This window comes from Lutzomyia longipalpis, chromosome 1, assembly GCF_024334085.1.
Source record: "Lutzomyia longipalpis isolate SR_M1_2022 chromosome 1, ASM2433408v1".
Taxonomy (NCBI): Eukaryota; Metazoa; Arthropoda; class Insecta; order Diptera; family Psychodidae; genus Lutzomyia; species Lutzomyia longipalpis.
This window is the reverse complement of record NC_074707.1, coordinates 43,574,938-43,587,344: the sequence shown is the minus strand read 5'-3', so window position 1 is coordinate 43,587,344 and position 12,407 is coordinate 43,574,938. Positions and strand designations below refer to the sequence as shown.

Here is a 12,407-nt window from a genome sequence, read left to right as displayed (position 1 = left end):
TCAATTATTGTCTTTTTTCTCCCTCATTTTAGCTATGTAGATAAGTAGTTTTATCGTGCAGAAAGCTTTTTCCACTGCTTTTTTTATTAGTTTGAATTTCAAAGGGAAATATATTTGCTCGTGCTGGAATGTTGCGAATTCCGCTGATGCATTCATTTTTTTTACATCTTTGCTAATATTCTGGTAAATAGTTATGGTTTATCCATCCTATATTTGTTGGTAAATGTAATGTAGATACGATAGATACATACAAATATAACCAACAATGAATGGGAATATTGGAATTTATTATTCTTTTTGTATATCTGGGGAAAATTCATTAAACAATGCTAGAAATGAATATAAATAGCTGCCATTTGTCAATATTATTAATAAAAATAGTTTTTTTTATATGTGGGTATGAGGCTACCCCTCACCCTCAATTTTCTCTCCTCTTATAAATAAATTAAGATACAGCAATATGTTTAATTAAATCAATTTTAGCTGTGTTTCTTTCAGACACAGCTTTTGTGTACCGAGCAAAATCGAAAGTCGTCAGATCGGGCTCAAACTTGGGATGAGCACGAATTAGGGTCCCCACATTCCAAAAAACGTATGCGCCAAAAAAAAATTTTTTCCGGCCGTCCGTCCGTCCGTCCGTCCGTCCGTCCGGCCGGCCGGAACCTAACGCTAAATTGCAAGAGAACGGTGATAGATAGAGACTTGCGGTAAACGGCAAAGTTTAAATATCGACCGGAAGACATCCGATTATGAGGTCAAATCCACCCCCCCTCCCCTCCGTCCGCCATTTTGAATAACCACAAAATTTTGTTTTCGCTATATCTCAGCCGCTATTATAGCTAGAGGGCTGAAATTTTGATATGTTGTAGGGGCCATCAATACCTTTCCAACGATACCTCATTTTCGAAAATCGGTCAAGCCGTTTAGTCAATATGGCCGCCACAATTTTTCATCGAAAATCGACCATAACTCGAAAACGGCTTGACCGATTTTGATCAACCCGGGGTCAAATGAAAGATCTCAACAAACCCTACAACTCTCTAGAACATCCGAAGTTTCAAAAGTGACCGCTAGGGGGCCAAAAATCAAAAACAAAATTTTCGATGAGTTTTCGATGAATATCTCGAAAACGACGACATAAATTTTTTTCATTTTTTGATATGTTATAGCTGACCATATTATCTAGCTCCATGCCAAAAATGAAGAAAATCTATGGATCCGTTCTCGAGATATAGCCTTCCAAAGTTGGCATGTCATATCTCGGGTTCTACAAGTCCGATCTTGATCAACTCAAGCGCAAATGAAAGGTTTCGAGAAACCCTACAAATGTCTAGAACATTGCAACTTCGAGAAATGACCGCAAGAGGCGCTACAATCAAAAACAAAGTTTTCGAAAATTTCGAACTCGAATTTTTCGAAAATGGCGACATAAATTTTTTTCATTTTTCGATATGTTATAGCTGACTTCAAGACCTTTCAAATAAAAAAAAAATTATGAAAATCTATGGATCCGTTCTCGAGATATGGCCTTCTAAAGATTTCTTAGGGTATGACTTTTCTACTTTTCCCGACTTTGCACGTATTTAAACTGATTCGCGTTCTAGTTTGCTCTCACAAAATTGGTACACTGAAAGAAACACAGCTCCCGTAAGCTTGGTCAGCTTACCAGTACATTTCTCAATGAAATATTCTAAACTTTCAACTCACGAGTTTTCAAGCAAAGACCCACACTCTATACGAGAGCTTTTCCTTCTTCTACATACTGTGCGAAAATCTATTTTTCATGATCATTTTCAAGATCTCTTCTTGATTCATACTTTGCGCACACAGCAATTTGTTTATTTCTTCCGCTAAAAGCCACCACCACGGTGTGGTCTGTGAGATGAATTGAAAATGAAGAAGATGAGAGGAAAACTTCTGGCAAATGAATGGCAGGAAGGAAAAATCTGTGTGTTCTACTTGTACGGGGGAGCTTTTAAATGGGAAACATGCTTTCCCTCTCTCAAAATTGATCACAAAAATAGATCTCAATTTTCACATGAGAGCAAAATCTCGGTTCTCAGCATCAGTTGAACGTCAAGTGAGGAGGTTATAAGACGGGTTTTCAGCTTCCTCGAGGTACGGAGGAATTTCCCACAAATACATATCCAATTGTCAGACTTTTCTTATACCGAATTCTTCTTTCTATCAATTCACGCGCAACAGGGATTTCTTTACCACAAATCTCCTCCTCAATCTTTAAGGAATATTAAGTGTTGTGCTTTTGCTTTCCTTAAAAAGGATTTTTCAAAATTGTGGTGACTAAAAATTTTTCCACTGAAAATTTCTACTAAATGGTGAAAGTGTGCGCGAGAGAGGAAAAGTCGTAAAATATATAGCGTCACACAGACACGAAATTTGTGCTTTTAGTGCAGTTCCTTATGTGTTGTAATTTATATTTAAACTCGATGTGCCTGGTCCGTCCAAGTGGATCCGTCCGGACGCCACTCTGACTTGCTCCACATTTGTGACGCCTATCTAAATGAAGTGCATATCAACGACGCGCGGAAGCACCCGTGTGGTACACAACACACATGGTATAAATTCCTCAAAGGGCGGCAAAACTGCCCATGAATTGCGCGCTTAAATCGTCAGTAAATTTTTACCTCCAACACATCCGAACATAGCACACGCGAGAAGCTTTCATCCACCATTGTGTCTTATTCTGGCTATTTTTGCTGTTGATGTGAGAATTTCAATTAAAATTTGCGGTCAGAAAACACAAAACTCTGGGAGTGTGAGAAACATTTGTATTGCTTGGCATTTGGCCGCGAAAGACAAGGAGCCGGTACACGGGGGAGGAGACAATTAAAGCTCTCTCTCTCTCTCTGCAAAATTCTGCGTCTCCCGTTGATGTGGAATTTTGAGAATTCGGTCACACATCGTGAGGAGGATGCACCACATCCAATTGCAACAGTCTTGATGAGCTGAAAGAGGGTTACAAACGACATGAATGCAAATCGCAAGAATATCGGACACATCCACCGAATCCGGGAGTTTGAACTCGAAAAGGTAATTTTGCCCTGATTTTTGTTTTTCTTCCTCTGAAACTTTAAAAGTTTTTAAAGAAAAAAGTATGTTAATGCGCGCTTTTTGCGAAGAATTTAAAATAGTTTATGGAAACTTTAGAATTAGGGTAATATTAGAAATTTTAATCACATCGAAATTAGAACTACTATTGTTTTAAAATCTATTAAAAATCTATTTGTTCTGACCTTAAATTTTTCTTCAAACTTTGCATCATTTTGATGAAAAATTCAATTTTTCATTCTTACTCGAAATCTTACACATTACCTATTTTTTATAATAAAAATTTGAATAAAAAAGATCTATAAGATTTTATTATTTATTTATTTATTTTTCTAATAATGGCTAAAAAATTCTAACATAACTTATCGTAGGTTAATCCCTAAATTTTTACTTTAAAAATCCACCCACGAAAATTGATGGGGACGCCTATAGTGGACAGGAAGTTCAGTGAAGACAATAACTTTACAGCTAACAGTGGAGGCGCCAAGTTATGCGCCTCGCTTTTGTAAATTGCTTTAGGAGTAATTTACAAAGAGGGTGTTATAATAAATATTGTTTTGGCAAAATGCAACAATGCTGTTTGCATGTAAACTTGCCAGAATATATCTCTTCACTTAACAACTAATTTAACCTCACGTAATACCTATACTTTTACGACAAAATGTTTCTTCACATAAAATAGCAATTAAAATGATTTTAATTACAAACGCATTGATTGATTGAAATTCCTCTTTTTAATTATTCTCGATGAACTATAAAATTTGACTTCATGAAATTTGATTTACAAAATTCCCAGAATATCATCAAATTGCATTTATATGAGTTTTAAGCGTTCTATGAAACTATTCATAAAGTCTATTAGAGACTCTCATGTAAATTGCAATTAATACTTCATGCAATTTTCCCAAGTGTCCCACTTAGTCACGTATTCTTAATTATTTACTTCATTGTGTTTTGGGCAACATGTCTTGAGAACTCCTTAAAGAGCTGGTCTAAAAATTAAATTTTTTAGGTCCTGAAGAACATTTCAATCTAACAGGACGATTTGAATTAATATGTTTAATAAATTTTGATAAGAAATTCAAATTATCAATTGTTTGCCGACTTTTCTTTACAATCTGTTAAGGAAGCTTGCACAAAAAGTACCTACTTTCATCCCTTTAAAATTCAATGTAGTTTTGTAAATTGCAATTTACTGGAAATTATTTTGTATTTATGAGAGAATGAGCAATTTAAATTTCACGAATTACCTGTAAACTTCATTTCCGCCAATAAAAATTGCAAATTTAACAATTGCAATGTACGGGGGGTAATTGAAAATAAATTGGAAACCTCATCTCAATTTTATCTTACCAGTATCAATCGACATTGTTTCCAACTATAGCATCTGGCAGTGTGCCAGGGAGAGAGATTTCGTCGTGGGTCTCTCTCGCCATGCCCATACTACGTCCCTAGCCGCTGATTCACTTCTTGCTAATGACCGGCTTTATATTTGAAAGGTGTGCCTTGCGGATGAATTTGACATCTTGCAAATCGTCGGAGAGGGATGGTTCGGCAAGATCCTGCTGGTGGAACACAAAGCCAGCGACACGGAAATGGTTCTGAAGGCACTGCCAAAGCCCTATGTCAGTCTCCGGGATTTCTATCGTGAATTCCACTATGGACTGCACCTTGGGGCGCACAAGAATATCGTCACGACCTACGATGTGGCATTCGAGACGGCTGGTTTCTACGTCTTCACGCAGGAATACGCCCCACTGGGGGATCTCACGTCCAATGTGTCCGACACGGGTATTGGGGAGATTCACTCCAAGAAGGTTGCCAAGCAAATTGCCTCAGCACTCGACTACATGCACTCCAGGTGAGTCTATATAGCAGTGTGATGAATGAACACTGCCTGTGGCATTCATGGCAGGTTATCAGCAATTTCAAAGCTCATTACATTAACTGTGTGGTGCAGCCAAACGACCGCCAAACTAATGCCAAAATTAAATTGCATTCTGATACATTTTGACGTCAAACTAGCGAAAATGAAAAAAAAATAGAATTGATGATTTCATGATTTCTGAATAAATGTTATGGAAATCATGTTATAATGTCCAAATCATAAATATATTTTAATCACAAAATTATTCATAAATACCATTTCAAATATTCATTCTAATTAATACGGGCAGCATAATATTAAATTTATCATACGGCTAGAAATTTGAATATAAATTAACTAAATATAATGAGTAAAATATTTGTTAGAAAATCAGACTATGTTTAATAATAATTCTTGCTTCCGGATATAAATCATTCAATATTGCAAAAAGCATTATATTGTTATTGATTGATTGAGTTGATTGTAGCGGTTCAATCACGTCTTTTTATATAAATGTTTTTATTTTAAATAGAGATACTAGGGGGCTTTTTAGTCATTTTAATGAGCTTGAAAAAAATTTAAATAAAATATTATAATTTTTTTTTAATTAAAAAGGATTTTTTAGAATCTGCAAAACAATAAATCTAAAAATTGATTCGTCACTTTCGTGGAATTTTTCTACCCCCAATTTTTGCCACAAATTAATTTTTACTGACCTTTTAAATTAATTAAAAAAGAAATTTAAAAATGAATATTTCATTGAGACATAATAATGAGTTTGAAGAATAATTTGAAGAAACCTCGTAAAGATGTACAAACTTTCCCTGGCCTCCCCTAAACACCATTACGCACTTTTTAACAGATATTTATTGATATTTCAAAAAAAAAAGAGACAAATTGGTTATAATTAAATGGCACCAAATAAAAGAATGTACTTTTCCAAATATAAAAGCAATTTAATTAATAAAGTTGTTTGAAAATTGAACAAAAGGTAATACACAAATATTAAACTTTATTGAATGGATTGAATGCACGTACGATCGAAATCACAGAGAAATAATTAATATGAATATTTTTGAAATTTGTTTGTGGTTTCACCGAATGCATGCTGAATGTTCTTCTCTCTTGCCGTTCTCTCTTGCACACCCCGAGTGGATGCCATCCTATACATAAATATCTAATGTATGTGATATATTCAGAGTAAGATACTACATCCTCTGAGGATTTTACTGCATTACGGCACAAGCTTATGATGATTTGCAAAGAGCATCCTGATGCATTTGGTGTCTCCATATTTGTTGGAAATTTGCTAAACTATTGAATAAGGAATAACACACCTCAAATAGCCCAAATAGCCACACTTTGGACACTATGTATACGATTTTCACAGAGGTAGGAAATTCGGGGGAAAAACTTCTCTCGCACAAACTAGAGCAAATAGTTTTAGATTATTTAAAACGAACAAACATAAATTATATTTTTCATTCTGTAAACATTCCTAAGTAGCGTGTTTTTTATCTCAATTCTCATTTCATGCTACCTCTATACGTATCGGAGCTTTAGTTCTGCAAATGTTGTTTACAGAAAAAGGAATAGAGCATAATTATTAACATTTTATCTGTTTTACTGAATCCTCTCTAAACATTTATTAAATGGGGGCATGTGTTGGAAATGAATGTTTTCATAGGAAATACAACTTCAAAGGCTTTAAAATTTAAAATAAAAAAAAAGCTTCATAATTATGATATTTATTTGTTGGATAATTGAGAGCTCTGATAGTGTTTTGTATAGTGAGCTTTTAATTAATAGGCAAAACATTAATTAATGTTTGCTAGATAAGATCAAATTACGAATCATATCATAAAAAAAATCTTTTTTCATTCGTGTCCTTTTGATCCTTTTGATTCTATTCAAAGGAAAATTTATTTTGCTCAGAAAATGAAAAAAAATGTGGAAAATCTTTAAATAAATTTTTTTGAATTTCTTCCAATCATTCAAAAGAAAAAGAAATTATTTTCCGAATATTAAATATAGATCAAAAACAATGTTAAGAGTTACTAATTATGGGCTCTATCTGATAATAACATTTACCCTCATTTAATCCCAACTTTAAACTCCTCCTAATCCAACACATGAATTAATTAAAGCCACCTATCAATGTCGCGCGATATGGAAAATTAATTCCTCTAATCCAGAGACAATGGAGTGATTTTGTACCTACCAAAACCATTTATGTTAAACTGCATAACAATTATATGAATTATTATTATTTTCAGAGACATTGTCCATCGGGACGTGAAGCTGGACAATGTGCTTGTCTTCAGATCGGACTTTTCGCGCGTAAAACTTTGCGACTTTGGTGAATCCCGCAGATTCCATGCGAGTGTTCAGCGACGCAACGAATGGCTAGCATACAGTCCACCAGAAGTCCTGGCCATACGCACTGATGATTCTTACAAGTAAATGAGTATTTACCCCTTATTTTTCCCCTTGAATACACAAGACGTAGTCTTATCGAAAGATTTCGCCCCATTGCAGGACGGATCCGTCGCACGATGTTTGGCAATTTGGCATTGTTGTCTTTGTTTGCCTCACGGGATGCCTTCCGTGGCAGAAAGCCGCCCAAGATGACCCCCGCTACGTGCGCTACTTTGCATGGCACACATCCAATTTGGCATTTCCCATTAAAAGACAGCCGAAGCTCTTTAAACTCGTGTCGGCGCGCGCTAGCAAGATGTTCCGCAAATTCCTGGAGCCACGCCAGGAGAGGCGACCAAAGAGTCTCAGTGAACTCACCAAGTACCTCGATGATCGATGGCTTGCCAAAGGGGCTGAGAAGGAAATTTCATGTAGGTCAAATTTCTTGCATTCAATGTCCTTCAACTTCCTCCTGATTTTTAATAAATTTAATGCAAATCCCTGACATTTTCTCTTTAGCAAATGAACCGGATGAGCTCTGCCCGTCAATGTACTCCTTCCACAGCAGCCCTGAAGAGAAGAATAAACTCCTTTACGCCCTGGCGGAAGCAGGGATCGAAACAACGGTTGATCGTGTTGCGAAGAAAGCTCGCATACGTGATTGGATTCAATCATCCGTAATTACAGAGGAGGACGAAGAGGATGATTCTGGAACTAATACACCTTCATCCACAATGTCCAGAACACCCGTAGCTGGACATGTGTCTTCCGTGCAGGCTGAGGAGCAGCGTGAGCAGAAGTACCATACAACAATTAAGGACTCCTCGAGAAAGCACATGGATCCCCGCACAGGAGCTGTTCACAGTGGTCCAAGTGAAATGGGCGTCAACAACCAAGAATCTCCTGCTGTGGCTAACCCAAACAACGCCGCTGAATCTCGTGTGAATGGAAATCATGCAGAAGTTGACAGGAGGATGTCTGTAGCATCAACAGGATCCACAATGCAGCAGACAATGGTTAATGCACGCTTGGAATTCCCCATGAAGGGTCCAAATAGCAACATCAAGACCTTCAATGAGACACAAAACTACTCCTCACGCTCAATAATCAATAATGATCGTGGTGTGATCTCCAAGGGGATCATGTCAACTATACGTTCAATTGCTCATGTAACTGTACCCGAACTTGCCAACTCTATGACTGGAAGAAATGCAGATAGAGGTGAAAAGGTTGCCCAACAGCAGCCACGTACCCCACCTGTTGCTGTTAAACGATCCTCTCAGCGATCTTCTGATTCCGGAGGATCACTCATGATGAATAATTCATCATCAAGCAAAGATCACAGCCCATTTGATTCAGATGACATTGAGAGCTCACGCGGATCAACGGGATTTGTGAATCTCGTGGGACCTTCAGCAGCAGGAGTTGTGACCTCAATGAAGGATACCCCGTACGATCGTATTGTGTCCAAGACAAAAAAGAAATGACCTGAACTCAGAACTTCAGGTATCTTTCACACATTAATTTATCAATAAGCATAAGAAGATATTAATAAAGGATGTTCCAATGAAATATTAATGTTTTATTAAGGATTCTTTAGTCTTTTAGTCCTTTTTTGACAGATAAGAACTCAAAAAAGTCCTCAAATAAATAATCAAAATTTCATTTAGGGATATTATTGGTTCTTTATTACTCACATCACACATTAAAGCTGCTCAGGATCTCTCTCGCATTCTTGATCATTCTCAATGTTGCGCTTTTCTCTCGCTGGTGGGGAATTAACCCCCAAGAGGTCCCTTCGAATGGTGTCGATATTTTCCTTCGATAGAGGTTCTTGCTGCTCATTCACTTTATTTTCCTCATTTGGCAGTCCCTCTTTCTTCTGTTCGTTGTTAGGCGCATCCATGGGAACCTGTGTGGCTCTATCAAGCTCCACTGGTTGCTCCTTCACAGGCGCCTCCACTGCAACAGGCTTCTCAGGCACTTTTGCAGGCACCTCCGCGGGTACCTCAGCACTCCTATTCTTTGGCATTATTGATTCTCTGAGCACATTCTCGTGTTTCTGAGATGCATTCGGTAGGAGGGCAATGGGAATGGGGTTTGGGAAACGATTTGTGATATTTTGGATAAGTTTCTCCCGAGACACCTCATCCGGATGCGCCACCTTAGCTGGTTCTTCAATTTTAACCTCACGCACCGGTTCTGCATTCTGCGCAGGTGGCTCGGGTCTGTGATCATCGATTTTGGGACTAGAATCGTGTGATTTAGCAGGTTCATCCTTTGGTGGGTGATTTTCTTCCCTGGAATTTTTCTCACCCTCAAACTTTCCAGCAATTTGCTCGAGTTTCTCCATCATTTCTTTATTTTGTCGCTGAATCTCATTGACAACTGCATGAAATTCATGATCGTGCTTCTTTGCATTGGCTGAATCCTCAACAGCAATCTCATGATCTTCCTTCATTATTGCATCAGCATCGAGGACTTTTTCTCTATCTTTCCCATCATCTTCATCTTGTTTCTTCTTCACAGCTTCCTCAGGTGGTTCCTTCGGTACAATATCCGGTGGTTTGGGCTTCTCTGTGATCTTCTCTTGCACAACTTCAGCACTTTTTGGAAGCTCCACTTCAGGAATCTTCGGCATTTCTCCAGCATTTTCTTTCACATTCATCAGTTCAGCGTCATCATTGCTCACAGCTCCGGATTTCTTTTGATCAATTGCACTGAGATTGGCATAAGTACCCAAGATCATGAGGATAAACCCAAAAGCGCACATAAATTGAGCAATGGACTTTTCCGTGGAGTCTTTCTTGCAAACTCTCTTGAAGCAAAGTGCTGGGAAAATGATGCAAATGGAGACACCCATTGTGGAGCCAATGAGTCCAATAACGAGCTCAATTGAAGGAATGAGAATCCCAATGATCAAGCAAATCACCACAATCACAACCGTCAGAAGGCGAAATTTCATTTCAGGAATGTAGTTTACAGCATCAATGTGATCCTAAAATTAAAAAATAAAATATTCAGTCAATTCAATTGATCCTCCCTGTGAACTTTTAAATGTTTTTCAATGAATTAGATGATGGATTAATGGGAATATAATGAGAAATTGATAAGGCATTGGTGCGGGGAAGTCTTTACCTTTCTGTACAGCAGCGAGTAGAGTGAAGCTCGACACGGGAAAATAACGAGTGGAAAACTACACGCAACCGAAATCACAAAGCCAATTTTGATAACGTCACTAATGAGGGTGGCTGAGAAGTTTAGCAGGATATTCCCGGCAAAATCTTGCGTGCAGAATGCAACATAGCCGAAGAATCCGACGAAAATGTAGACAATGCAACACATAGCTGTTGCTGATCGCACAGTTTGATTCATTTTCTCAAGTGAAACCCCCGGTATGGTTTCGATCACTTCGAACAGTTGCATCTGACACCCCAGGGCCATGCTGAAGATCGGCAGGCACTGCATAATGCCACTTGGTTGCCACAGAAGTACAGCATGTCGCCATTCCCCAAGCAGGAAGGGCCCCTTTGCCTCAGCCATGACCTTCAGCACGAGGCAGAGATAGAATCCAATGGAGGCTGTGCTCACAGTGGCTAAGCTGTCGATGTTCTTGAGCAATCCCAGCGGGAGAACGCACAGAAGGGTCAGCAATACCATCACCCACAGCCGCAGAAGATCCGTTTGAGGAATATTTAGGATTTTTGCCGTGATCTGTGGCCCAAGATCACCAACGACCACGTAATAGGCAATGCATGTGCCCATGAGGTAGCCTATCACGAAAAGTTCTACCATCAATTTCCCGGACGTGCCGAAAGCATGAAAGGCTGTCAAGGAGTTAAGAGTGATAAGAAATTTTTATTTTCTGTATTATTTAACCCTTTCATGTGATCATTAAGTGATCTCTTCTTGATTGTTTTGATTAATTTTTTATGCAGAGCTTCTAACTTTAAAAAAAGTCTAACAAAATGAACCTAATTTTGATCCTGAAAGGGTTAACTTATGTGAGCTTTAATTAACACTGAAATAATCCTCTCAGGGTTAAAAATTGTACAGAAATTAATTTAAAAACGAAGATTTTCAGCTATTTTTCTGTTCTTTCCATAAAGATCTTGAACTTATTAAAAATTTAATGCAAGATCATTATTTATAAGATTTTTTCTTGGAGAACTTTAGAGCTTATTAATACAGAATCGCTTTCCGAAACAGTTTACATTAAAATTCCTCCTCCACAGTTATTTAAAGGTCAAGAATAAATCAAATCTTTTGGAATAAAAATATTCGTAAAGAAATTCAGGGAGATTCCTACAAATATTTATTTTTGACTAATTTCTATAAATCTTTTGATCCTTAATTAAACAGAAAAACTCTTTTAAAAATCACGATCAAGACGATCGATCAAGAAAGAAATAAAAGAAAAGGGATTTACCTAGAAATTCAAAGTTGCGCCTCTTTGTGAGGAAGGAGGACTTAATGAGGAAGTGGCTTGAGATCCTTGTGATGTACATGCTGACGATTAAGAGGACAATCGCTAGGATGATTCCGCACTGTAAAAAAACAAGGTCAACAGATTATTCGTTGTGGTTCCCGGAAGTGCTAAAAGAAAAAATAAGCAAATTGGCCAAAAAAAGAAACTCACCTTGAGGAAGCAGAATGGCATCGCGAGTATGCCAACGCCAATTATGCTGTTGGACAGCGTTATCACATTGGTCGTTTGGGTACCCATGATAGCAGCACCTGCCCTGCATTTATCACCGGAAGTGAGCCCCCAAGGAAACTACCACAAACTTGCAGAAGGGTGAAGGATGATTCACCTCCTGTGACCCACCTCAATTGGGCATCTTCCACACACTCCCGATATGCGCGAATTATTGAGGACGACGTATGAGGGTGTTGGCACACAAACCACGTAATTACTTTGGAAAATTATCAAATTGCGGGGCAATAATTTTCTAAAAACAGCACCTTTGCGTCGTCAGCAGATTCCGTGACAGCTGTTGTAAACAAACACACTCAATTCCACATGTTCCACGGAATCCACAAAAAAAACCGC

General features: G+C 37.9%; 2 protein-coding genes across 3 annotated transcripts; one reads left to right on the top strand and one right to left on the bottom strand.

The window, feature by feature from the left end:
- The first annotated feature begins 2,067 nt into the window (after nucleotides 1–2,067).
- LOC129787552 (serine/threonine-protein kinase meng-po) lies at nucleotides 2,068–8,926 on the top strand. Of its 2 annotated transcripts, XM_055823257.1 has the most exons (6): nucleotides 2,068–2,118; nucleotides 2,206–3,051; nucleotides 4,569–4,930; nucleotides 7,213–7,395; nucleotides 7,475–7,785; nucleotides 7,874–8,926. In XM_055823257.1, the coding sequence occupies exons 2-6, from the start codon at nucleotides 2,989–2,991 to the stop codon at nucleotides 8,839–8,841; spliced, it is 1,887 nt and encodes a 628-aa protein (XP_055679232.1). In that variant the 5' UTR covers nucleotides 2,068–2,118; nucleotides 2,206–2,988; the 3' UTR covers nucleotides 8,842–8,926. The 2 variants fall into 2 exon arrangements, with proteins under 2 accessions (XP_055679232.1, XP_055679231.1); XM_055823256.1 differs by having other exon boundaries at nucleotides 2,068–3,051.
- LOC129787535 (putative sodium-coupled neutral amino acid transporter 10) lies at nucleotides 8,916–12,375 on the bottom strand. The gene is made up of 4 exons (XM_055823236.1): nucleotides 11,994–12,375; nucleotides 11,784–11,901; nucleotides 10,493–11,181; nucleotides 8,916–10,352 (listed from the first exon to the last, which is right to left on the bottom strand). The coding sequence occupies exons 1-4, from the start codon at nucleotides 12,078–12,080 to the stop codon at nucleotides 9,060–9,062; spliced, it is 2,187 nt and encodes a 728-aa protein (XP_055679211.1). The 5' UTR covers nucleotides 12,081–12,375; the 3' UTR covers nucleotides 8,916–9,059.
- Between the last annotated feature and the right edge of the window lie 32 nt (nucleotides 12,376–12,407).